This window comes from Spermophilus citellus (assembly GCF_964194105.1).
Source record: "Spermophilus citellus genome assembly, chromosome: 1".
Taxonomy (NCBI): Eukaryota; Metazoa; Chordata; class Mammalia; order Rodentia; family Sciuridae; genus Spermophilus; species Spermophilus citellus.
The window spans coordinates 108393291-108418002 of record NC_138182.1 but is presented as its reverse complement, the minus strand read 5'-3'; the positions used below and the strand labels follow the sequence as shown (position 1 = coordinate 108418002).

Sequence of the window (24712 nt, the reverse complement as noted above, 5' to 3'; positions counted from 1 at the left end):
ATGCACTTGCTGTTATTTCTTCCTTCTTTTAATTCCTCTAGTCAAGGGTACCTCTACTGGTATCTGATATAAGAAGATAAGTGACCCTAGATTTCTGTGACTATGTTTTTAGAATTTATATCATGACATCTTCTGCCCAGTGTTTACCTTCTACTTTCACCAGTTTATAAACCATCAATTCAGCTACGCTTATTACACAAAAAATAACAAAAAGTATTGCATGAATATTAAATATTTTTTTCTGGAATTAAAAAGAAAATTTGTCAGTTTACATTTTAATGAGAAATAAGAGAGAGAGAGAGAGAGAGAGAGAGAGAGAGAGAGAAGCCTGAGTTTTCTTTGAAGTTCACAACTTCTCTAAAATTGTATATTGATTGCGGGGTTAAAAAGCAAAGATTTCTTTTTTAAAGTTCAGAAAATGCTGTATAAAACTGATAATAAAATCCTATACATCTTTTTGAAAACTTTCATGTAACATAATATAATTATTTCAAGACCAGTCTCTGAAATTTCTAAACAAATGATTACTGTGATCTACTTCCTTTAAAATATTATATTCTACATCACATTATATGAAATATTTATGGGCTTATTCATTATCTCTTCCTATAGGACTATAAATTTCCAGGAAATTGATCCTTTTATAGATTATATTTCACAACAATACATGTGAAAAGTCATTTTAATTGTCCACTAAGCATTGAGGACGTAAAAAATTCTTAATATGGACATACCTTATGATTAGAATAAATTTTTTAATATTTATTTTTCTGTGATATTAACTGCCTAAACTATTGATTTCACAGTTTTCCATTTTGGTTCATATTAGTCTCAAAACAATTCCTGATTAAAAAACAGTAACAACAGAGATGTTCAACTGGGTACAAATAGCAAAATGTTTTGTTGTTTGGGAATTCACTGAAGATAAGTGCAGTCTCTGGGGATGCTCAACGTGATCCAATGCTGCAGCCTTCTGCCCAAAGAGCCTTATTGCAGTAACAATCCTGCCCAAATGGTCTCTGCTTTCATTTATTCCTAAAAACACTGATAAAAATGCCCCTCTTATAAACTTCCATTTTTACCCCATATACAGATTGCAGAATCATTCATAACCCACTTGAATCAAATGTATGAAATATGATATGTCAAGAGCTTTGTAATGTTTTGAACAACCAATAATTTAAAAAATGCCCCTCTTAATATTACTCATAAATGTGAATAGTGCATATTAGAAACTTTGACTTTAAAACAAATGATACTTTCAAAGCAGCAAATTCTGAAAAATATTAATAAATTGTTAAAATAAAAATGTATTCTGCACATGTATTTTTTTAATGTTCTATTTTATAATGGACAAACCTATTCACATATGTACATCCTGTTATAATATTCATTATACTTCTTTTATAATCATAATTTTAATGTTGTAATTACCAGCAAAAGGATTTTTTTTGTACCAGGGATTAAACCCAGTTGCACTAACCACTGAGCACCATCCCTAACCCATATATTTTGAGACAGGGTCTCACTAAGTTGTTTAGGACCTAACAAAGTTGCTGGCTTTGAACATTTGATCCTCCTGCCCCAGGGTCCTGGGCCACTATGATTACAGGCATGCACCACCCAACCCAGCCAGGAGAAGGATCTTTATGAATTTGTGCAGATGGGATAACTTTGATAAACTTTGGTGTGAAAGAGAAGTCTTACATTACTTGTGCTTCCTGGAGAAGCTACTCTTGGTTTAGCAGAAATAAAAACCCAAGATTGAAAAATAAAGCATTCCTTTGAGTACTTGCATAAAGAATATAGGGTCCAGAAAACAGGGAAATGGAATAGAAAAATGAAAAGAAAATTAGTTGGGGCATCTTTACCTTTACGCACTAGTGTGGCACATGCTGAGTCCACTGTATTTCTTTCCTTATAAAGAAAATAATATGTGAAAAAATGAAGCCTTTATTTTACATTCTTCAAAATATGTGGCTCTGCATAGCAATTGAACTTTAGAAATTTTAATGTAAGAAAAATTTGTATATCTCATTCTGAGAATGAATGCCACTTTTGATCACGTCTTAAACCCCTTCGATATTGAGTAGAACCTCTGAATATGACAGATGTCATTCTTGGGACTGTGGCACATTGTGTGACAAAGAGATTTTTGGGGTGGGTTCCATGTGATCGCATGAGCCCTTTGCAGACTGTGACCTCCAGATGATGATAGAGGAGGAGTCAAGGAGATTTAAAGGCTAAGAATGACTCACAGTGCCACTGCTGACTTTGAAAATGCATGTGGCATTACATTGACCTTAACATTTCCACCAACTTAACTAACCTTTAGAAGATTTCTTCTTCTTGACTGTGGGCCTCTGATTTACCCTTTGTTAGAGCACATATTTTAGAATTTGTAATTATAAAATCTGCCTTTGCCTCATTTAGATGTGAATCCTTCGTGAAACTAGAAACATTGAGATGTAATCATCAAAATCATCACATTGAGATGTAATTATCCAAAGAGATGAGAAAGCATCTTTTCCCCCCAAGTCTTGGAAGGCAGGATAGAAGCCCAACTTCAAGGAACAACAATCAGCACACTTGATGGCCAGATCCTACTGGCCAACCCTTCTCCTGACATCTACCACTATTCCATTAGCTCAACCCACCAATGAAAATCTTCCTAATTATTTTTTTTTTCTGGAGAATTAAATTTAATTTCTCACCTCTGTGACAATAATGGCGTTCCCCTATCCCAATAGTCTTGAATGAATTCTTCCTTTAATGTTTAACTGATCTGATGCAACTTTTCTTTTATAGAATACAAGAACTAGACAATGACATCTAGGAGCTGATAGGAATGAATGAGGGCAATAACAGTTAAAAAGTGAGCTCAACTTTTTAGCCTCGAGAAATAAACTACACCAACATTCCCAAAGAGGCTGAAAGTAGATTCTTCATCAGAGTCTTCTGCTAAGAGCTCACCTTGATTTGGCCTGGTGAGAACAATTAAACACACACCTGGGCATCCAACCTACAAAACTTATTAAAGCCACTGAATTTCTGGGAATTTGCTATAAAGCAATAGAAAATGAATACATTTCATTTGAATCACAGATAATTTAAATTTCCCAGCTTAAATATGCAGAATGAAATAAAGATTGAAGACTTTTGGAATGCAATTTAAATAATTTGGTCTGTTTGTAGCTACATTAAATGGCACAACTGAGGATTGTTTAGGCTTTATTTTTACATAATTCAGGTACTTCAATGTTAAAAAAAGGTCTTAAATTTTGATCAACTTTTTAAGATAACTTGTACATACAAGTCAGTTTATTGATCACTATATGCAATAAACATATATAATAAACATAATAAAGATCAACAATAAAATAGATTATATTAAAAAATAAAACATCACATGTATTTTAAAGCTTTCCCATATTGTTAGATATGCATGCTGGTAAGATTAGTTATTGACATGGCTTAAAATGGGCAAATGTTTAGGTGTTAACTTTCATTTAAAAAGGAAATATTTTTAAGAATACTTGAAATATGTTAGGATAATCTGATATAGATTAATTAAGGAAACATAAAAAAATTAATCAATTTTGAAAATTCTCCAAAAAACTCCAAAATATACATGTAATGGATGATGTACTGTAAATCATACAGTATTTATATATTGAAAATGAAGCCTTTCAGCTGCTCATTTCTGGGTTACATTTGTAAAGAAAAAAAAGAGCCATTCATCAGCTAGAGTCATTCTTATGCTTAGCATGTCTCTTGATCTAAAAATGAATGTAATTCATTAGGCCATCAACTAGAGTACATTAACAAAATGATGTTTATCATAACTACATTTTTTTTTAAAGAGAGAGTGAGAGAGGAGAGAGAGCGAGAGAGAGAGAGAGAGAATTTTTAATATTTATTTTTAGTTCTCGGCGGACACAACATCTTTCTTTGTATGTGGTGCTGAGGATCGAACCCGGGCCGCACACATGCCAGGCGAGCGCGCTACCGCTTGAGCCACATCCCCAGCCCTCATAACTACATTTAAAGTTGAAATTTTATGACTGCATTCATGCAATGCAGAGCACAATCATACAAATTATTTACTGAATCATAACCTAGCTCATATTTCCAAGAAGGCAACATGTTGTTTTTTTCCTCTGAGTATTATTATATAATTAATTCTGGGAACAATGCATTTTAAAGTGTGTTATACATTTTATTACACCAAATACAGCTGAAGTACTGAGTCTCACCACACTTTACACACTAGTCCAGTGTTAGTGCTGCTTTGTAGAAGCCATTATTCAATCATACCAACTGCCCACTTGCTGCATAATCAGACTTTGGTCTTTGAGTTTTTTACTGATTGACATGAGACCTGGAACTGAGAAATGTTTCCAAGTCCTCTTTCTAGCTTTCATTTATTCCATCATTGAAACTTCTTAGAATATGGAGTTTCCAATCGGTTCTTAAACCTTTTGTAAAGGCTTCAATCTTACTTTCAGTATTGGTGAAAGCTTTGTCCTTAGCTTCAAAACAGAGCTCTCTTAGTGAAAGACCTTGGTACAGCCTTTGATAGAGCCACTTCTTATGTTCAACAGCCTCCTTTTTTATTTCTGATATCAAAACTATTGACAAATTGATGAAAGCATGGAATATATCTTATTCTAACTAAATAAATAAATCTTTAAAAATTTCACAAATGGTGTCTATGATTAAAATAAGTTTCCATTTCATTTTGTACTGATCTAATTCAATGCTGATTGAATTCCAGTCATTTTAATAAGTAATATCTTGTGATTATTTTTATTGACCTACTGTTTCTTAAGCATCACTGAACTCAGAGCACTATAACAAGCTCTTACAGAGACCAACTTGTGTGCCCAGAGAAAACAGCACCTCAACAAAATGCATTTGTGGATTGGTATTGGTTAATGCCTACCAAGAAAAAAAGCTAAGTTGCATTATGTAGGGTTTAAGATGACAATGAAGATCTAGCTAGAGAAAATAAAAAGAGAAAAAGTATGCTGAAATATAGAGAATCATTTTAGGAAGTTGGCTATACATTGAATGATTTAAAATGATATGATCAGAAAATTACTTGACTATGACTACACAACAAAAATCACCAGTTATTATTGCAATTAATTAACCCTGGAGAATTTCTTCCAGGCCATTTATTCTGACTGTGAGGTAAAAGAAGCAACTCAGACAGTTCCTTTTAATTTTCATTAAAAATCAGTTTTTGTTCATAAATCAAGATGTCCATCTCACCATGATTGCCTAATCTTCAGCATGCGTTTTGGATTTTCCCACTTAATTCAAAGTGGTCTGAAAGGAACAAGTGAGAATCATTCTAAAATCTTTCCCAAAATTGTTTCACAAACTTTGTCCATCTTTTTTTAAGACCATAGTCAGGAAGAATAGTTAAACTAACAAAAGTTTGGTTTCTGGAAAGCAAGACAGTATGTTTTGAAACATTTTGTTTCCTCTATGACAAAAAAATTAAAGTAATATTTTTGAAGCTTAATAGAATAAGCCTAAAGATATTACAAAAGACAAGTGTAGCCTTAAATTTATATTAAGGGAAGGAAATCTAGTTAAGCCACAACTCCCACCACATCAAACATTATTATTCAATAAGCCTGTAGTTTAGGCAGGAGGAAAGTAACTTTAGATAATGCTGAGTTGTTTATGGAATAAATTACAATAAAAATTGTATTTATAGAATATTAATGAAAGTTGACAATTAAAAACCTACCACCATGTAGAGGTACTTCAAAGAAAAGAGCAGTACCAAGGTGATGAGAAAAAAGATAAAGAATCTCAAGAATTTAGAGGTCCTTTATTTAGAGGTTATTAGATAGGGTGACACAACTGAAAAAATCACATAATATCATTAAAAAACATAATGAGGTCAGTGATTCTATGCTAAAAAGCAATTCTATAATTTCACTTGCTTGACAAACAAAAAGTTTACTTTAGATAGATACTATGTGACCAAAATAAATCAAGGAATGGAACTGCTCATGGAGTTCCCTAGGGACACAGGCTAATGGATTTGATTGATGTGAGCATGTACATATGATCTCCCAAGTTGTGGGAAGTAAACCTGGTAAGTTCACTTTTACTTGGGGATTATTTCCCAAAGTGAATCACATTTCTTCCGGTCTTATGCCATTGTCCAAGAAATCAGATGACCATAGAAAACTTAAACAATTTTTCAAAAAATTATCTTCAGTATATTTCCATGTAGCTACAAAGAAAAAATCTGGAAAGATTGTACTAACAACAACTGATGCATGTCTTAGTCAACCTTAGTACCCAAATCACTCTTCCTTCATTCAGGTGAAATGCTCTCCAAATATAACATCTAGAGATGGAAACCACCCTAGACCCAAAGACCTATAAATGGAAAGGAAAAAAAAATCCTTTTCACACACACAAATTAAAATTGGAAGAATAAGGCCCCCTGTTTTGTATTTTGTTTTGTTTTCATAAGTCTCTTTTTTTCCTCCACTCACATGTAGAAAACTTGTGACTTAATGATTTTGGGGTCGATGTCTGCATTTAATGTCTTTTCTCAATAATCTTTCTCTCAATGGAAAAAGTGTGTTGAGTTCTACCATAACACACTCAGAAGTATTAAAAAAGAAATTACTAATGTAGTTGATGACTTCCTCTTTGTAAAAGGGGTAAGCATAATCATTCCTAGTTATCAAAGTATATGTCAATTTTTTAAATTATTTAATAGTTGAAAAATCCTTTAGTTCTCTCAATATTTTGACTATTCTCTTTGGTTTCAAATTAGCCAATGGTATATTTCTTTCTGAAGTCAATAACTCTGAAAATATGTTGCTGAGCATAGAAGACGAAAAAATACTACTACATTCAGCCAGGTATCTCAATAAAAAATAACCAGAGAATTATTATATCATTCAGTAATCAGATAATACATAGCATATAATTTGTTTTCCAACCTACTTGTTGCTACTTATGCATTATAATCTTGAAACTATGCATACACACACACACACTCTATGGTGAGGATTTTATCTAGTATTTTGGCATTACCACAATGATCACCTTGTAATGAATTTGTATCGTTTCGATTTTCATTACCATTTTCTCATTGTCCTTCAGGTGCTTGCCTCTTTATTTGTTCTTAATTTTCCTTGAACACCCTGTCTTACTGGAAATAATTTACATTTTATATGTAGTCAGAACTTTGCCAAATGTATAGGAAAATAAATAACATAATAGAAAAATGAGCCCAGAAATGGGTACATAAATCGTTTTTGATTCTATAAAAAAGTGCTCAACATGGCAACCAATAAAACTATCCTCACAATAAAAAACAAAACACACACACACACACACACACACACACACAACTTCAATTTGGATAGGAGAGTCAATTAGAACAGTTACTTTGAAAATAAGATTGGAATTTTATAGTAACAATAAAAATGTGCAAAACATGGGCACAAAAATCCCTCTGCCTTGTATCATAATAGATCCATACTGGAAAAAAATAATAAATCCATCAATAACAAGATAAATAATGTAGTTATTACATACTTACATAATTAACTGTTACAGAACAATAAAAATAAAATGAATCTTTATACAATAACAAATAACATTCACAAATCAGTTGATTGAAACAATTAACCAAAGAAAAATATATATAAAATAAAACACATACTATGATTCAATAAACAAAACAGGCAAAACTTTGATAACAGTAGGGATGGTTAATTAGGTGAGAAAATTTTAAAGAAAATTAAGGTGATAATTATCACAAGCATTGGCACAGATAGGGTAACATCAAGGTCAGTTGTACATTTTCATACAGATGGAATGTAGCTAAGCTTTTCCTTAGTCCTAAGTATAGTAATAACCAGGTCTTTTCATTTTAACTATTTGAACCAGCATATATATATATATCATCATGTATGCTTCTTTAGGTAAGTTACAATCCTAATAAGTATTGATAATATAATATAAAGCTCATTCTTTGGTCATGCAATTAAATAATCCTATAATTCAACTGCATCAGAAACTAAAATCTTGGGGAAAAAGTAAGAATACAAAATTTCAATGAACCTTCTGGTATTCTAGAAGAGTTTTCTAGCTGCAGTATGTATTAGCTGTTTGAAATTGGCAAAAATAATTTGCACTGCTGAGCTCGTTTCTAATTTCAGCAACACAAATAATAAGGGAACTTATATCATTTGATTGTTGTGAGGAATTGATATGTGATATGAAAATTGCTTCACACTGTGGCTTATTAATATTATTATGTGGTTATTATTGTTATAAAGACCACATAGTTAATTAATAATTGAATTGATTACTCTTGAGCTTTCCTGTTTGTCAATAAAACCCTTCATTCCCTTAACATATTCTGCTTTTAGGTTCCTCTATGGATCAGTGTAAATTAGTTATATTTTCAAAATTATAAATTATTTCCATCAAGCCTTACATGCCTAGGCAAACATTCCATTATGGTGAGATTAAATTTTAACTTTTTTTAGAGATAAATTATATCAAACAAGAATAAAACTCTCATAGAGAAAATGATTTCTCTATGAGTTGATGTCAATGTTTATGTTGAGGACATGATCAGCACTCACACATTTTAAGTAAACTCTGCCTATCAGCAGAGTTAGTTTTGATGATTTACATCTCTTTGGAGATTAGGATTAATGATGTTTGTAAATTAGCTTTACTGAAAACTAACTAGAACATAGCTTTTTTTCATTGCCAGATATAAGTAAATACAAATCTCACTTAGGCTAAAAAAATGCTAAATGATACCAAACAATCATCATTGTTTATTTGTCTATTCTGTGAGTTTTTTATGATTTTAATGTTCATAATGTTAAATTCATTTTTATACAAATGGATGGTTAAGGCAAAAAGAAATGCATACTTGTTTAATTTAAAAATAACACCATTGGCTTTTATTTTATAATAAACTTCAGCTCATTAATTTAATTTAATACATTTTCTGCTGTGTAACCGAAATGCTTAACGGGCTCATAACAACAACAGAAATGGGCAAACTGCATACAATTATTTTAGATTATTTTGTTAAGACTTAAAATTTCCACCAGATGGCAGTCCATCCCCTAAAATGAAGAGCTTACTAGAAAGCGAACTTAAAATAAATGTGAAAATTTAATAAGAATGTTTCTAAAAATATTGAAATAATCAATTTCAACTTATTTCATCTCTTATAATACTTTGAATTATGTTTTTTAGATAGGTAAGTAGATCACTATATTAACATTTAGGTATTTCAATCTTGGTTATATTTCACAGTGAGAGATGAGAAGTTTTAAAAAATATTTTAATTAAAGATCATATGTTATTTTCAAAAATAAATAACAACTTTCACTACTATGTTATCCTGAATGATCTGCACATTTAAAATATTAATCATGTATGTAAAGGTCAGTGGAGGAAAGTATGTGAATGAATAAATATTTAAAAATTGCATCTTTTTGCAAAAAGCTCACACTGTAGTATAAAAACACCATGTTTATACTATAGTTTGATAATACACTATGATTAAGCTTTTTGAGTGCAACAATTATTTGAAAGGGAAATTAATTTTAGTGCAACAATTATTTGAAAGGAGAGAGAAGATTTTCACATAGAATATACTGGTATAGTCAAAAGTTAAGGGAGGTAAAATTGGCATTTTTCCATCTGTGAAATACATTTAAGGAAGGGAGGCCAGTGTACATAAAGCCAAGGAAACAAGGAAAATCACAAGTTGTTTGTAAAAGCTGTCAGTTTAGGAGTGACCAGAGACTAAAAAGGAGAACTGCAAAGTGAAGAGAGAGAAGAGTGGAAAGATAGTAGGGAATGATTCTGAGAGCATTGAAAATGTACTCAATTTTATGTAGTGTGAGCTTCAGTAAGGAAAGCACACTGAAAACTTTAAAGCAATGGAAGATTAATTAGGAAGTTGCACAGGTGGGGACAAATTATTTAGCCTGGCAATGAGCATGGATCACACCATGGGAGGCCAAGTGAATGAAAGGAAGGTGAAAGAGACAAGAGCTCTCAAGAGTAAATGCTCATCTCACAGGTGAGGTTGCTGCACTGCCTCAGTCAGTAACATGAAATGACTCCCTGCCATGGTCAGACCTTATCTATGGTGATCCTTTATCGCTTTCACCTATTTAAAATGGACAACAACCATGTGAGGGAGAAAAGGCAAGTGTTTTTGAAACTTTGGGGAAGATCCATGTCCTTGTAGTAGGTGTGGAAAAGGCATGGGTAAGAGGCCATGATGGTTATAAGTGGAGAAAGGGGAAAAGTGGTAGTTATTTTAGATTGGACATAGTGTTCTTTTGAAGAACAACCTAATCATTCTATTGAATAGGTAGCTGGAAATATGAATAAAACTGAAACTTCACAGACATCAGGAATATAACAAAGATTTAACAGTCAAATCTGAAGAGCAACTTTTATAAAATGAAGAAAGAAGCATCTGAAGAAAATTGACACTGAAGTAGAAAGCAAACACAGACATCCTTACAAGCATGTGTGCGAACAGTAATAGTATATTAATAATACCAAATGTGTATGGAAGATTTATCATGTGCCAGGTACTCAAATTAGATGCTTTAAATTTACTAGCTTTCTCACCCTCTGAACAACTCCATGATATAGGTATTAATTTTATGCCAATTTTATAAGTTAAAAAAATAGAGACAGAGATATTGCAAAACTTCTCCAATAACACAGCAATGATTTGACAGTGCCGGGTTCTAAGGTTGTGTCAGATTACTCTGAATTTTGAACTTTTCTTCCCAAGTTGTTTTGTACTATAAGCCAGAGTTCTGTATAACCTCTCATGTGTTTTCCTTCTTATGTCCAATGAAATGATTGGTTTTATTAATAAGCAACAAAATTTCAAAGCATTATTTCATTTTGGTCCTGCTTTTGATACAATATTATCTTTGCTTCATTATTTATTGTTTCTTCCATTATTTTTTGTTCTTTTTCTCTCTATAAGTTAGGTTTCAGTCATTTTTCTTGTTTTTTCTTAGATTAGTTTGCTAAAAAGAGGTACTGGGAATGTAGATGGTCTTTGTATTTCTGCACCTTAGTAATTGGAACAAATGATCATAACTTAACCACACATGTGTGTTATTGTAGTCATTACTGTCGCTGCTGTGGTTCTCTTTGATTCTGGATGGGGATGGTTTTCATTTGATTTTAGACTGAGATAGGAGAAACAATCAGGGCAGAGGTTGACATTACAGGGAGGAGGAGACTAGATGACACCTTAAGGTACTAGAGAGAGCGCTATGGAAAAGATGTCAACAGGACACAGCTTGGCCTTGAGGTGGACGTGTATATCTTTCAGAAAACAAACAATCAAGAAAAGCTAAACTACACAATGAACACGGAGACGAGTTTCTATTGAAAATATATGTCTCCTGCAACAAAATTGCAATAAGCACAATGAAAATAAATATGGACCTGGGTTATTACCCAAGTCGTTTATTCAGAAAAAAAATATTGATATAAACCAGAGGCAGAGAACTTTTTTAGGGGATAAAATTTTATCTGTTCTGAAATATTATGCTATGCATCTCAAGCACTATACAACGAAGTTGTATCCAAACCAAATTGCAATTTGGGGGAGATTACTTTTCTCTCTCAAGAAAGTCTATGGTGCTGTGGTATCCATCTTTTATTTGGAAAATGAGTAATAACAGAGCACACACATATTTTAAACAATGTTATTGTGTGTTTACTAGTGACATTTTGATTATTGATCATAAGTAAAAGAACAAGAAAACATATAAACAAACAGAAAATAAAGAAAAGCAGCAAAAATGAGTGCATAAAGTATCCTACATAAATACAAAAGGTTTATATATCAACTATCTTTCTTTCCTTTTTAAACTAAGATTTACCTTTGTTCAAATTAATAACTATTGGTTATGTTAATCTTATCTATGCAATCATATATTGTAACCACTGTCTACTAGCAGTTGATTAAATTAATCTTAGCTAAATTTAAATTAATTAAATTTTCAATAATTAAGTTCTGATAGCCACACTTCTAGAACTTTGTAGCCTCTTGAGTCTAGTGGCTACTATTTTGCCCACAGTAGTGACAATGTCTTTAACACTCAGAGCAGCCTTAATGTTCCTCTCAAAATTGACTCAACTTTATAGATGGCTTTTCCCTTCATGTAGCCTCTGATTTTGCTTTTATTGCAGCATTTTTTTAGAAAACTTATAATTGTAAATACTGTCTCTGCCCCTTTTAGATACATGTAAATGTATTTAAAAACCTCTCCCCAGGTTTACAATCTGTGAATGTCTTTCCTAAGGACCTTAGAGCCACCTTTTAGAACCTAAATATAAAGAAAGCTAAATACTCTCATCTCTCAGTTTGTGGTAAGGCAGAAACCTAACTGCATTGGGAAGCTCACTCTTGGGAATAAGGGGAAGTTACTTGTGTGGGGGAAAGGCCAAGTAGCACACACTGTCAACTAGCGCCCTCTACCACAGCCTTCAAAGTCCTTCTGCCCTTTTAATCAATGGAGTTATGTTCAGACTGCATTTTGGACTCTTGAAAAATGTTTTCCTTAAGAATTGAACAATATTTTCATGAAAAATTTTCTTTGATGTCATCAAAGTAGAAAATTATAGTACATAGCAATAATCTATGCTAAGACTGAATTAAAGAGAATATTCTGATAAAAAATTGGCCAAGGTTAAAACACAGACAATTCTGAACTATCAAGAAAAAAATGTCATTCCCTCTTTAGATATGCATTTTTGTTCTTTGTGATAGAGCACTTGTGCTCAGTGAAGAAAAAAATGGAAGCATTTGCCTCAAAATGTAAGATATCTCATGGCATAGTGCCTTAAGAACAACAAGAACAATTATTCTTTAAGGTACATTTTTACACTTCACTTTTCAACACAATATTATTGAGCACATATAGAACAGAGATAACACAATTCACTTTTCTATCATTATAAACAACAGTAAATCTTTCACCTGAGGTATCATTTGGAGAACTCCAAACCTGTCATCCTATAAAACTAATTGGTGAGTAAAGTCAAGGATTTTTGTTTTGGTTTTCTTTCTTGTGTCTGCTAGGATAAAATCAAATAGAAATAATAGTTGGGTCATAGTAAAACCTTTACTTCTTTGTTTGGCTTTATGAGTTCTAAAGTAAATAATAGAAAATTACAATAAATTGGTGTGCATGTGTGTGAGGTGAGTGGTAGTGGTGTCCAGACGTATGTGTTAATGGTGTGCATGTATGCATACATACATCTACAAGCAAGTGTTTATATAATTTATTATAAAATAAAACATATTTTTCATGAAGTAAAAATGCATGTTTACAGGTGCATGTTGGCTGAATGACATTTGACATCATCACCATTGCATAAAACATATAATATTTTAGTTATTATTATTAGTTTAATTTGTTCACTGGGAAGAGAGAATGGGTCAGAGCATGGCAGTCTAAGTGTGAAGACCTTTCTTATTTTTACATTCTCAGTTTTTCAAATCTCTAACTCATACCTATATTCCCTTATGTTTCATTTATTACCTTACAATTTGATATAAAATAGATTGTAAAAATAAGAAATTCTGCTGTTTCAAATATATTCAAATTTTTCTTCATAATATTTATGTGTCATTGCTGTAATTTTAAGCATAAGTTACATAATTGGCTTTGAGGAAAAGTCATCCATATTTTGCAAATGTTAATGTCATGTGCTAGAAAAAATTATTGTCCATCTAGAGGAGAGATGAGCTGCCACTGGCATTTGATGTGCCCTAGGCATCAAATTCATATGCTTTACACAGGCAATGGGGATCATTGACTGGTACAGCAGATAGTTAAATGAAGAAGCTTTGCTAATAAACTTTGTAATGTTTAAAGTTAATCTATTGAGGAAAATTATTCTTACTTGAATTATCTAGATTAACTGAATATACTAATTAAATATTTCAAGTTTTTTTATAATAACTTATATATACACAATATTGCATCATAAAAATCTTTTTTTTCTTTTCTTTTATTTTTTTATTGGTTGTTCACAAAATTACAAAGCTCTTGACATATCATATTTCATACATTAGATTGAAGTGGGTTATGAACCCCCAATTTTACCCCAAATGCAGATTGCAGAATCACGTCGGTTACACATCCACAATTTTACATAATGCCCTATTAGTAATTGTTGTATTCTGCTACCTTTCCTATCCCCTACTATCCCCCCTCCCCTCCCCTCCCATCTTCTCTCTCTACCCCATCTACTGTAATTCATTTCTCTCCTTGTTTATTTTCCCATTCCCCTCACAACCTCTTATATGTAATTTTGTATAGCAATGAGGGTCTCCCTTCATTTCCATGCAATTTCCCTTTTCTCTCCCTTTCCCTCCCATCTCATGTCTCTGTTTAATGTTAATCTTTTCTTCCTGCTCTTCCTCCCTGCTCTGTTCATAGTTGCTCTCATTATATCAAAGAAGACATTTGGTATTTGGTTTTTAGGGATTGGCTAGCTTCACTAAGCATAATCTGCTCTAGTGCCATCCATTTCCCTGCAAATTCTATGATTTTGTCATTTTTTATTGAGGCATAGTACTCCATTGTGTATAGATGCCACATTTTTTTATCCATTCATCTATTGAAGGGCATCTGGGTTGGTTCCACAGTCTAGCTATTGTGAATTGTGCTGCTATGAACATCGATGTGGCAGTATCCCTGTAGCATGCTCTGCATCATAAAAATCTTTATTCCAGTAGACATTAGTCGATCTATTAGAACATAATTAAGATTTGCTTTTCTGCATAGTGATGACATATATTTGAAAGCCAACAGTTAACCATAAATGGATGATATATTACAGAAACTAAATGATAGATATCAATGTATGGCAAACATGTAAAATAAAATTAGCATATCACTTGCATTCAAATTATGCCACAATGTGAGCATTTCAGTATCTGAATATTTTAATTACTATGATACCTATTCATTGGCCATTTGATGAGCCTCACTGCAGAGTAGGACAGGCTACTAGAAAAAAAATGGAAGTCAATGTAGAATCCGAGGCATGTGATAGCCAGCTACATATCTAATAGGCTACTAGCAATAAATTCTACATGGTTAAAAAATGAACTTTCTCTATAGTGGTGGTATATTTTTCCTTTACAAGGAATTACATTCCCAGGTCTTTTGTTAAGAATGAGGATGCTATTCCAAATTCACAAATGTTCATGGATATAGGCTCACTGTATAGCTTGGTCTTGCTGGTGGGCATTGTGGAAAGAGATTGCCAGGTTCCCTTTCCCTTTTCTTTGGTGGGCTTCTCTTATATTCTACATTCAGCTCTACCTTTGAATTTCCTGCTCCAGTTATTAAAAATACTTCAATTCTTCTGAGATTAATTTTACCCAGTAATACTAGACATATTCCACAAAGTAATTTCTGCCTTTCCTGGAAAACTTCAATTTTCCTATTTCCTCAAATACCAGTCTCCTCAATATTCGCAAGTTATGCTTGTTGATTGAAATCCTTGTCTGCATTGGAGATATGATTCTGACCAGCTAAAGAATGTTAGTTTATTAGAGATTATGGTAAATGTCACAACCAATAAATGTCAACTAAGTTGAGACTTCATCTTTGTATTATATCAGAGTATGATGGGAAAGCATACAAAAGAAACCTAAAGTTCTGATACCATTACAAATATTCCCAAAGAATTATATGATTGGATGGATCTGGAGACTATTATGCTAAAAGAAATAAGCCAATCCCCCCAACCCAAAGGTCAAATGTTCTCTCTGATATGCAGATGCTAACACACAACAAGGGTACGGGGGCAAAGGGAAGAGTAGAAATTCAGTAGATTAGACAAAGGGGAATGAAGGGAAGGGAGGAGGTACAAGAATAGGAAAGCAAGTGGAATAAAGCCGACTTAACTTTTCTTTTTTTTAAATTGCTTTTATTTTTTAAATACATACACCACAGTAAATCTCCACATCATGTACAACCACAAGACACAAGACAGGGATCCTAATTAGAGTAAAATGTACCTCATTTTGTATAAATATGTCAAAATATACTCTACTGTCATGTATAACTAAAAAGAACAACTTTAGAAAAGAATAATTTGGTGAAATAAACTTTAGAAGTCCTTATTTCAAGTTACAATAGGCCATTTATTTTCTCTGTATAGTCATCTTAGCTAGCCTCAAAGTGTTTACTTTAGGTGTGCTGTTAGCATATTACCAGTTTCCTAAAAAAAAAAGCTGTTTTCAACCTATTATGATTTTGCTCTGTTATTAGAGGAAAACACCTCCTTTGTAGTCTGAATCACATGAGTCTCAGAGTGTCTTGCAGCAGAATTGTGGTCACATAGGTGCTGATGTTGTGGACAACACAAGTACTCCTGGCCTGCCCTGATTTGTCCAGGTGTAAACCTGTGATTGACACTGAGAAGTTTCTTTTGTCTCAGTGTTTGAAATTTATAGCAGTGACATCCTAGGATGGAGATATCCTGAAGCTGAATACTGCTATCTTTCGTGCCCTGAAAAAGGATTAAAAAATCCCTACTGCTGAAAACACTGCCACTACTTCATTACAGTTATTTTTAGAAAAAAAAATGCATTTTTATTAATGATTATCTTAATTTTCATACTTATGGAGTATTGTGTGATAATTCAATACATGTATACAGTGTGTATTAATCAAATCAATGTAGTTAATATTTTTAGACTATTTTTAGTTGTCAATAAACCTTTATTTTATTGATTTATATGTAGTGTTGAGAATCAAACTCAGTGCCTCACACATGCTAGGCAAGCACTCTACCAATGAGCCACAACTTCGTCACAGTAGTTAGTATTTTAATCTCCCTTTATGTTTTACAAAACTCTTTGATTAACAGGTAGTAATTATGTACATTCTTGCAGCATAGTGTAATGTTTTTCAAAGTAATAATGTGATGGAAATCTTAATGACCTTTATTTGATCAATATAAATTATAAATATTTACTGTATCATCTGGGCCCTTCTCGATTCTTGGTATTCCAACCTTTTCATTGACTTCCATTTTTCTAAGCTTTGATTTCTCTTATTTATTTAATAACATGAATGCAGTTTGATAGTGAGTATAGACTGTGTTTCTACAAAAACTCTGTCCTCTGACTATGGATTCCACACCTGGAGTGTTATGGTTTAAATGTGTCTCCCAAGGTGGGGTGTGGAGATGTGAGGAGGAGGAAGCAGAAGCTGCAGTGGTGACCCCCATGTTAAGAATTGCCTGTTCAATGGAATGTCTGCAGAGAAAATCTGTAGGAATGAATCAAAGACAAGACAACAGAGAAACCAGGTGGACTGCAACAAGCAAAGTCATAGAGTTAGAGCTACACAAGACCTTTGGAGAAAACATCACAGAGCCAAGTTCCCCAGATGCTGGTCATAGAAATATAAGACTTGTTTGCTCAGCTGGATTTTAGTCTTGCTTTGGTCTCATCCCTTCTTTTAATGCCCCTATTTCTTACTTTTGGAATAAAATGTTTACTCTGTGCCTTTATATATTGGATAGATGTAACTTGCTTTTGATTTTTACAGGGGCTAATGCTGGGAGTTTGCCTTGATTCTCAGGCAACATTGGACTTGGACTTTTGGGCAATCCTGGAACTGTTGAGACTATGAGAACCCTAGGAAATGGGCTAAACATGTTTTTCATTGTGTGATGGGGGAAAGGAGTAGAGTATTATGGTTTAGATGTGAAGTGTCCTCCAAAAGTTCATGCATGAAACAATGCAAGAAGACTTAGAGGTGAAGTGATCGGTTTATGAGAGCCTGATCTAATCAGTGCATTAATCCCCTGCTAGGAATTCACTGGGTGACACCTGTAAGGAAGTGGGGTGTGGCTGAAAGATCTGGGCCCATGGGGGCATGCCATTGTGGTTTATATTTTATCCATGGTGTGGAGAGCCTCTCTTTCTCTGCTTCTTGGTGGCCATGTCCTGAACCCCTTTCTTCTGTCACACTTTTCTGTCATGATGTTTTGCCTCCTCTGGAGTCTCAAGGAATGGAATCAGCTATCTATGGATTAAGATCTCAGAAACCTTGAGCATGCAAATAAACGTTTTCTCCTAAAAATTGTTCATGTCAAGTCACAGTGGTGAAAACACTGACCAAAACCAGGAAATTCAACCAAACTACAATTGAAAAATATTTGGAGAAAGAACTATCTGTACTGGATATCCATACACTTATTTTCTTGTCTTTATTACTTCAACAAGTATTTATAAAAGCTGTTACTTCTACTTTGTAACAGATATGAGCAGGAATCTAGACATGATTAAAACTGTACGGAAGGTGTGTATAGATTATGGGCAAACACAACACAGGGCTGGAGCATCTATGGGTGTTGGTATCCAAGAAAGTCATAGAGTCCATCCCTCACAGATACCAAGGAACCACTGAGCTTTATGGTCAAGATTAAATAATTGTAGTTGAAGAAGGGAAACGAAGAATTACAGAGAAAAAATTGTACAGGGGTATAGTATTGATTTAAGAGGTAATATTTTATAATTTAAGCGAGCAAGAGTAAACGGATATTTCTCATTTGATTCAACATGTAGAATCTGTTGCAAGACCATTTGATTGCCTATAAATGGGTAGGGACTTAAAGTTTACACTAAATGAGTACAGCACTGATCAGTGGGGTAATTGTGCCCTCACATTATATTTTCTGAATATTGTAATCATGAAATCCTATATCTGAAATACATGCAAACACACACCTATTGTTAGGGTTTAGATATGAAGTGTTCCCCAAAAGCTTATGTATGAGACAATACAAGAAAATGTAGAGGTGAAGTGATTGGATTATGAGAGCCTAACCTAATCAATGCAGATGATTAACCCTAGATAGGATTTAACTTGATGGTAACTGTAGGCAGGTAGGTTGTGTCTGGAGAAGGTGGGACACTGAGGACTTGCCTTTGGGGTTTGTATTTTGTATTCATTGAGAGCACAACTCTCTCTGCTTCCTCTTATGATGTTCTGAGCTGAATTTCTCTGCCACATTCTTGCACCCTAGTGTGCTGCCTCACTTTTCACTCACTAGGAATGGAATCTGCCTTGTATGGACTAAGACCTCTGAAACTGTGAGCCCCCAAATAAACTTTTTTTCCTCTAATTTTCTTGTAAGATGGTGACAGTGACAAAAAGAAAACTAAGTAAAACACACACACACACACACACACACACACACACACACAGATCAAGGCTCAAGGCACAGGACAGTATTTACTTAGGTCAACATAGAGTTTTAAATTAGATGTTGGCCTGCATCATATTTTAATTAGATGTTTCTGAGAGATAAGTGCCATTCTGTATGAACTCACCTCTTTTGTGTTTGCTTTCATATGAAAACAATTTATGTTTGTAAGAAAAAGGATATATTTACTATAAGAGACAAATATATCCACATGCATTTAAATATAATAAAATTTCAAAACATAATAAACCTCTGTAATCTCCTTAGTCTTATACAACAATACATATTTACTCTAGGGAAATGGCCTCAGCCTTTTTCTTTATTGTGGTTTGATTTTATTTGACTTCCTACCTAACAGCATTAGACTTTTCAAAACCTTTAAGGAGCACAACTGCATTATCAATTCAGATAAGGATTAAAGAAAATCATAAACTAATGCAAAAATATTAGGTGAAAATGCATCTTAATACAATAAGCCAGAGATGAACAGAGTAATTCAGAGTTACATCAGGAACAAATTTATATCATTTCACAGCATGATATGTTCTAAATGATTGAAATGAAATTACCCTGTGTACTAGAGTTGACAGCAGAGCCACGTATGTGTCTCTTTGTGAATTCAAATACAGAAAACCCCTCAACATTGGGAAGTAAAGTCAATTAAAATGTATGAATGATTTTACTTTCCTGTACAAGCAAGTGTTATTTTCCTAAAAACAACCAGACGACAGGCAAAAAAAATTTACCAATAATAGAGAGTTGGTAGTCAAGGTAGAGTCCAAGAAGTTTTCAAAGAAGTGTAGTCTCAATTTGCATCAACATCTAATTAGTTCATTTAATTACTCCATGCTGAGAGTAATTGATTTTAGGCCTAGAAGGAGAAACATGTCTACTATCGGGAAAAAAGTAATTTTGGCTCTTTCAATTCGAATCTGGGCAAAGGTTGCATCTAAGAGTGTATACTTTTTCACATTTTATCTACTATTTCAACATTCTTTCTAGTTATCACCAACATTAAATACCAATGTAATTTAGGTCTGATTAAAAAATGCTCATATTATGGAAATAAACTTTTATATTATCTAAATAAAATAATATAATGACATAAGTTACAATTAAAGATTTAGATATTTTGTTGAAAGTTTTTGGGTCATTTTTATTCACAGATATTATTTTTATATGGTTTCATGTTTTATTTTAATAAAGAAAAGTTTTTGTTTCTTTTTTTTTTTAACCACATTTCTTCTGATTTCAAACTGCAAAAAGGTGAAAATCCTCCCTCTACCTTAATCTCCAGTTATCCACAGATATCAATCAAATGTTTGCTTAGGTGAAAACTCACTCTTCCCTTACCTCATCCTGTCCTTAAAAGAGTTTTATGTTATGATAGGGCACTTCATGGGCCAAGAAAGAATTTCTGGGGTGACTTCCTTCAGTAACAATCAGAAGTAGAGGCTGAACTTTTTCTTAACAGCTTTTGAGGAGGACAGGGACTCCTCTCAATGTGGATGTATTTCTTAAAAGAAAAGACTTTAAAATCCAGTCCAGGGCATTGAGAGTTTCTGCACACTTGCATTGAGATCTCAGAGAGGCATCCCTAAGGCAAAAGTCTCTATTAGATGACAAAGTGTGAGGTGGCGGGGGTACAATCAGCCAGTCTGTGTGTCTGGTCCCACCAGTGTGATGGACTTCTGTAGTGTGGAAACCCTCTTTTCATGAACAACAAGAGATGCTGGTGGAACTGTTACACAGGAGGGGACGTCAGCACCTGACCTTGAAAGGATAGGGGGTTTCTAGGTAGTGGACATGAGGAGGGGACAGTTATGTTCATTCTCTGTGGGCCTGTCGGTCTGGGAAACTGGGTCTTCCTTACACATGTGTTCGTCAGCTTCTCCTCATTGAGAGGGAATTCTCAGCAGCAACGAGAAGCAGAGACATGATGACATTGTGTTCCAAGTTGTAAGGGTCACCGGTCAGCCGTGAGCCCCAAACCCAGCTCAACTGCATTCAAAAATGAGGTAAACGAAGAATTTTCAGAAAGCATGTTCAGAGAGCTTACCGTCCACAAGATGGCCAAACAGTCACCAATGTGTGCATTGTATAAGGAAGAAGATCCAACTTAGGCTAATGAATGGATCCTACAGGCACCAGAATTTGAGGACAAGAAGGTGAGCCCTCATTTATTTATACCAATTGAATTCTCCAACTCTCTGTCCCCAGAGCCCAAAGCTGTGTTTGCCAAGGGGCAGCGAGCACAAAGCGAGGTGAAGGCCGAGGCGGGGGTGAGTGCCACTCTGAGCTGCGAGGTGGCCCAGGCCCAGACAGAGGTGACATGGTACAAGGATGGGAAGAAGCTGAGCCAGAGCTCCCAGGTGCCCGTGGAGGCCTCTGGCTGCAGGCGGCAGCTGGTGGTGCAGCAGGCGGGCAAGGTGGACGCTGGGGAGTACAGCTGCGAGGCCGGGGGCCAGAGGGTCTCCTTCCGCCTGGATGTCACAGGTGGGTGATGCTAGGGCTGGGTGAATGGAGGGAGGGTGGTAACTCTATGGCACCTGTGGCAGCCTAGGCTCTGTGAGGCCTTTGTACTTCCTGACCTTGGACCTCAGCATCTGTGGCCAAGCTTTGGGTGGAGTTGGGCACTGGGGGTTGTTTGTGGCTGGGGAGTGTGTCCTGCAGGGGCAGGGGCTCCCTCTACCTGCCTGTGCCTACTTGCTGGGCCCAGAGCTCCAAAAGCCCTTGCTTGGGCCCTTTGGAATCCTGCATGTCCATCTGTCCTTCCCCCATCTCCTCCCTCTCCCCTCTGTGACCTGTCTCTGAGCCTGTGAAGGGGCCACAAGGGGCTCAGAGCTTTTCTCCTGATAGCCTACCTGGTGCTGGGCTCTCTCCCAATGATCTGCCTGGTGCTGTTTTTTTGTTTTTGGTTTTTTTTTTTTTTTTTCTGATTGGCTCAGGATGATGGTTCTCTGATGATTGGTTCACACTGGCACTTGGCTGTCTGCTGATTGGTCCAAAGTGGCACTTGGCTGTCTGCTGATTGGCTGGCACTGAGCTCTGTGCTAATTTGCCCCATCTGGTACTGAGTTGTCTGCTGACTGGCCCACACTGTAACTGAGCTCTGGGCTGATTGGCTGGCACTTGACTCTCTGCTGATTGGCTTGCACAGGCTCTGAGGTCTCTGCTGATTGGCCAGCACTGGCAGTTTGGTCTCCTGCATTCCTTTGGTAGCTGTGGCCAACAAAGATGTGGGTTTCTGGTTTGGTGCGGGCAAGGCGGACTCCGGGGAGTACAGCTGCGAGGCCGGGGGCTGCTGTGTCTGCCTCCCCATGCTTTTGTGCCCCCTGCGTAGTGGTAGAGCTGGGAAGCCACTGATGGGCTGGGGTCCAAGGGAGGAGAAGGGTCATGGTCTATTCCCAATGTCTGGGAGGGTGGTGGCATCAGGAGGTAGGCCTGGCTGTGATAGCCTTGTGGGCCGTGACAGTGCAGTTACCTGCAGGATCAGAGTGGATCAGGAAGTGCTTAGGGCTCTGATGAGGACGGGCTGCCCAGCTGTCCACCCATCAGCCTTGGAGTTTGCAGCTTGGGTCATGTGTAGGATAGAACTTAGGCATGGCCATGCAATGTTCTGCTCATGATGGACACTCTGCTCGGCCATCCCTGGGGTGGGCTCAGGCTGTGAGACAGAGCTGGGTCTGTTCTGGAGTCCCTGACCTGTGCGTCCTTTCCCTCTGTCCCCAGAGCCCAAGGCTGTGTTTGCCAAGGGGCAGCTGGCACACAGTGAGGTGAAGGCCCAGGCGGGGGCCAGCGCCACCCTGAGCTGCGAGATGGCCCAGTCCCAGACAGAGGTGACGTGGTACAAGGATGGGAAGAAGCTGAGCCAGAGCTCCCAGGTGCACATGGAGGCCTCTGGCTGCAGGCGGCAGCTGGTGGTGCAGCAGGCGGGCAAGGAGGATGCTGGGGAGTACAGCTGTGAGGCCGGGGGACAGAGGATCTCCTTCCGCCTGGACATCACAGGTGGGTTTCTTGAGGCTTTTCCTTGTGTTGCTTGTGATAAGTGTCAGGAAGTTAGGGTGTGTGCTACTGTTGGCCCCTATTCTCACGAGGCCTCCTACCACTATGGCCTGCCACTGGAAATTCACCCTGAAGACCTGGAATTTGTTGACTGTTGTTTTGTCTTTTTACTTGCTTACACTTTACAACAACTCTATGTGGAAGGATTATGATTATACCTATTTTAAGATAAGGCTCAGGTAAGCTCTATAACTGGCTAAGATTTGTCTTATAAGGATTTGCACCATCAGGGGTGTGTGTGTGCTTGAAGAACTCTGGCTTCCCTATTTATGTAGCAGGACTGCTGTGATATAGAGTCCCCGCCTTTTGCTTGTATGAAAACAAGATCTCTTTCATGCTGAGGGATCTTTTCTCTGGGTATCAAATTATAGTTCAGCAGTTACTTTTTTTTTGAAAGAGACACTTATATATATATTTTTTTATTTTGAAGACTTTTAAATTTTTTAATTTTGTTCTAATTAGGTATACATGACAGTAGAATGCATTTTGACACATCATACATAAATGGAGTAAAACTTCTCATTCTTTTGGTTGTATGTAATCATGTATGAACAAAGGGTATTCTATTGTCATTTCTACCTGCATACCGCCTGCTCTCCCTTCATTCCCTTCTGTCTAGTCCAAATTAGACACCCCTCCCAACCTTATTGTGAACTAGCATCTGCATATCAGGGAAGACATTTGGCCGTTGGTTCTTCGTGATTGGCTAATTTTGCTTAGCATATTTGTCTCTAGTTTCATCCATTTACTGACAAATGACATCATTTCATTCTTCTTTAAGGTTGAGTACTATTCCATTTTGTATATATACCATAGTTTTTTATCCATTTATATGTTGAAGGGCACCTAAGTTGATTCCATAGTTTAGCTACTATGAATTGAGCTTACTATTTACTTTTTTCCTATTTAAAGAGGCTATTCCATTGTTTTGAGGTGGTGGGTCTGTTATGAGGTGGCTCCACCCTCATGAATGGATGAACACTATCTCCTGGAGGAGGGCAAGTCATGGTTTCCATATTGTACTTTGAAATATTTTCACATTAGGTTTATTATGGTTCCTTTGAGAGTCAGGTATTTTTTTTTCCTTCTGTTACTTTTGACTTTTTCATTTCAATTTTGATTTTCTACAGCATGACCTTGATGAAACTTATATGGTTTCCTTTGTATTCATCCCAGTGGGGGTTGCTGAGCATCTTGAATCTCTGGGCTTATATCTTTGATCAGCTGTGTGTGTACTTGGCCTTTGCTGTCCTGTTCCATGTGTGTCCCCTTTCAGGACTCCTGTTTAGCTCTGTTAGACATTTGCATGTTTTTTACATGTATATCCTCTCTT

The 24712-nt window shown here is 35.6% G+C and overlaps 1 protein-coding gene across 1 annotated transcript in view; it reads left to right on the top strand.

The window, feature by feature from the left end:
• LOC308645718 (obscurin-like) overlaps positions 1-24712 on the top strand; it is a gene marked incomplete at its 5' end in the record, with an annotated part of 148106 nt that overhangs the window by 24893 nt on the left and 98501 nt on the right. The window contains 2 exon segments of the mRNA XM_081288083.1: positions 21535-21810; positions 23047-23322. Coding sequence (XP_081144209.1) covers positions 21535-21810; positions 23047-23322 — 552 coding nt within the window.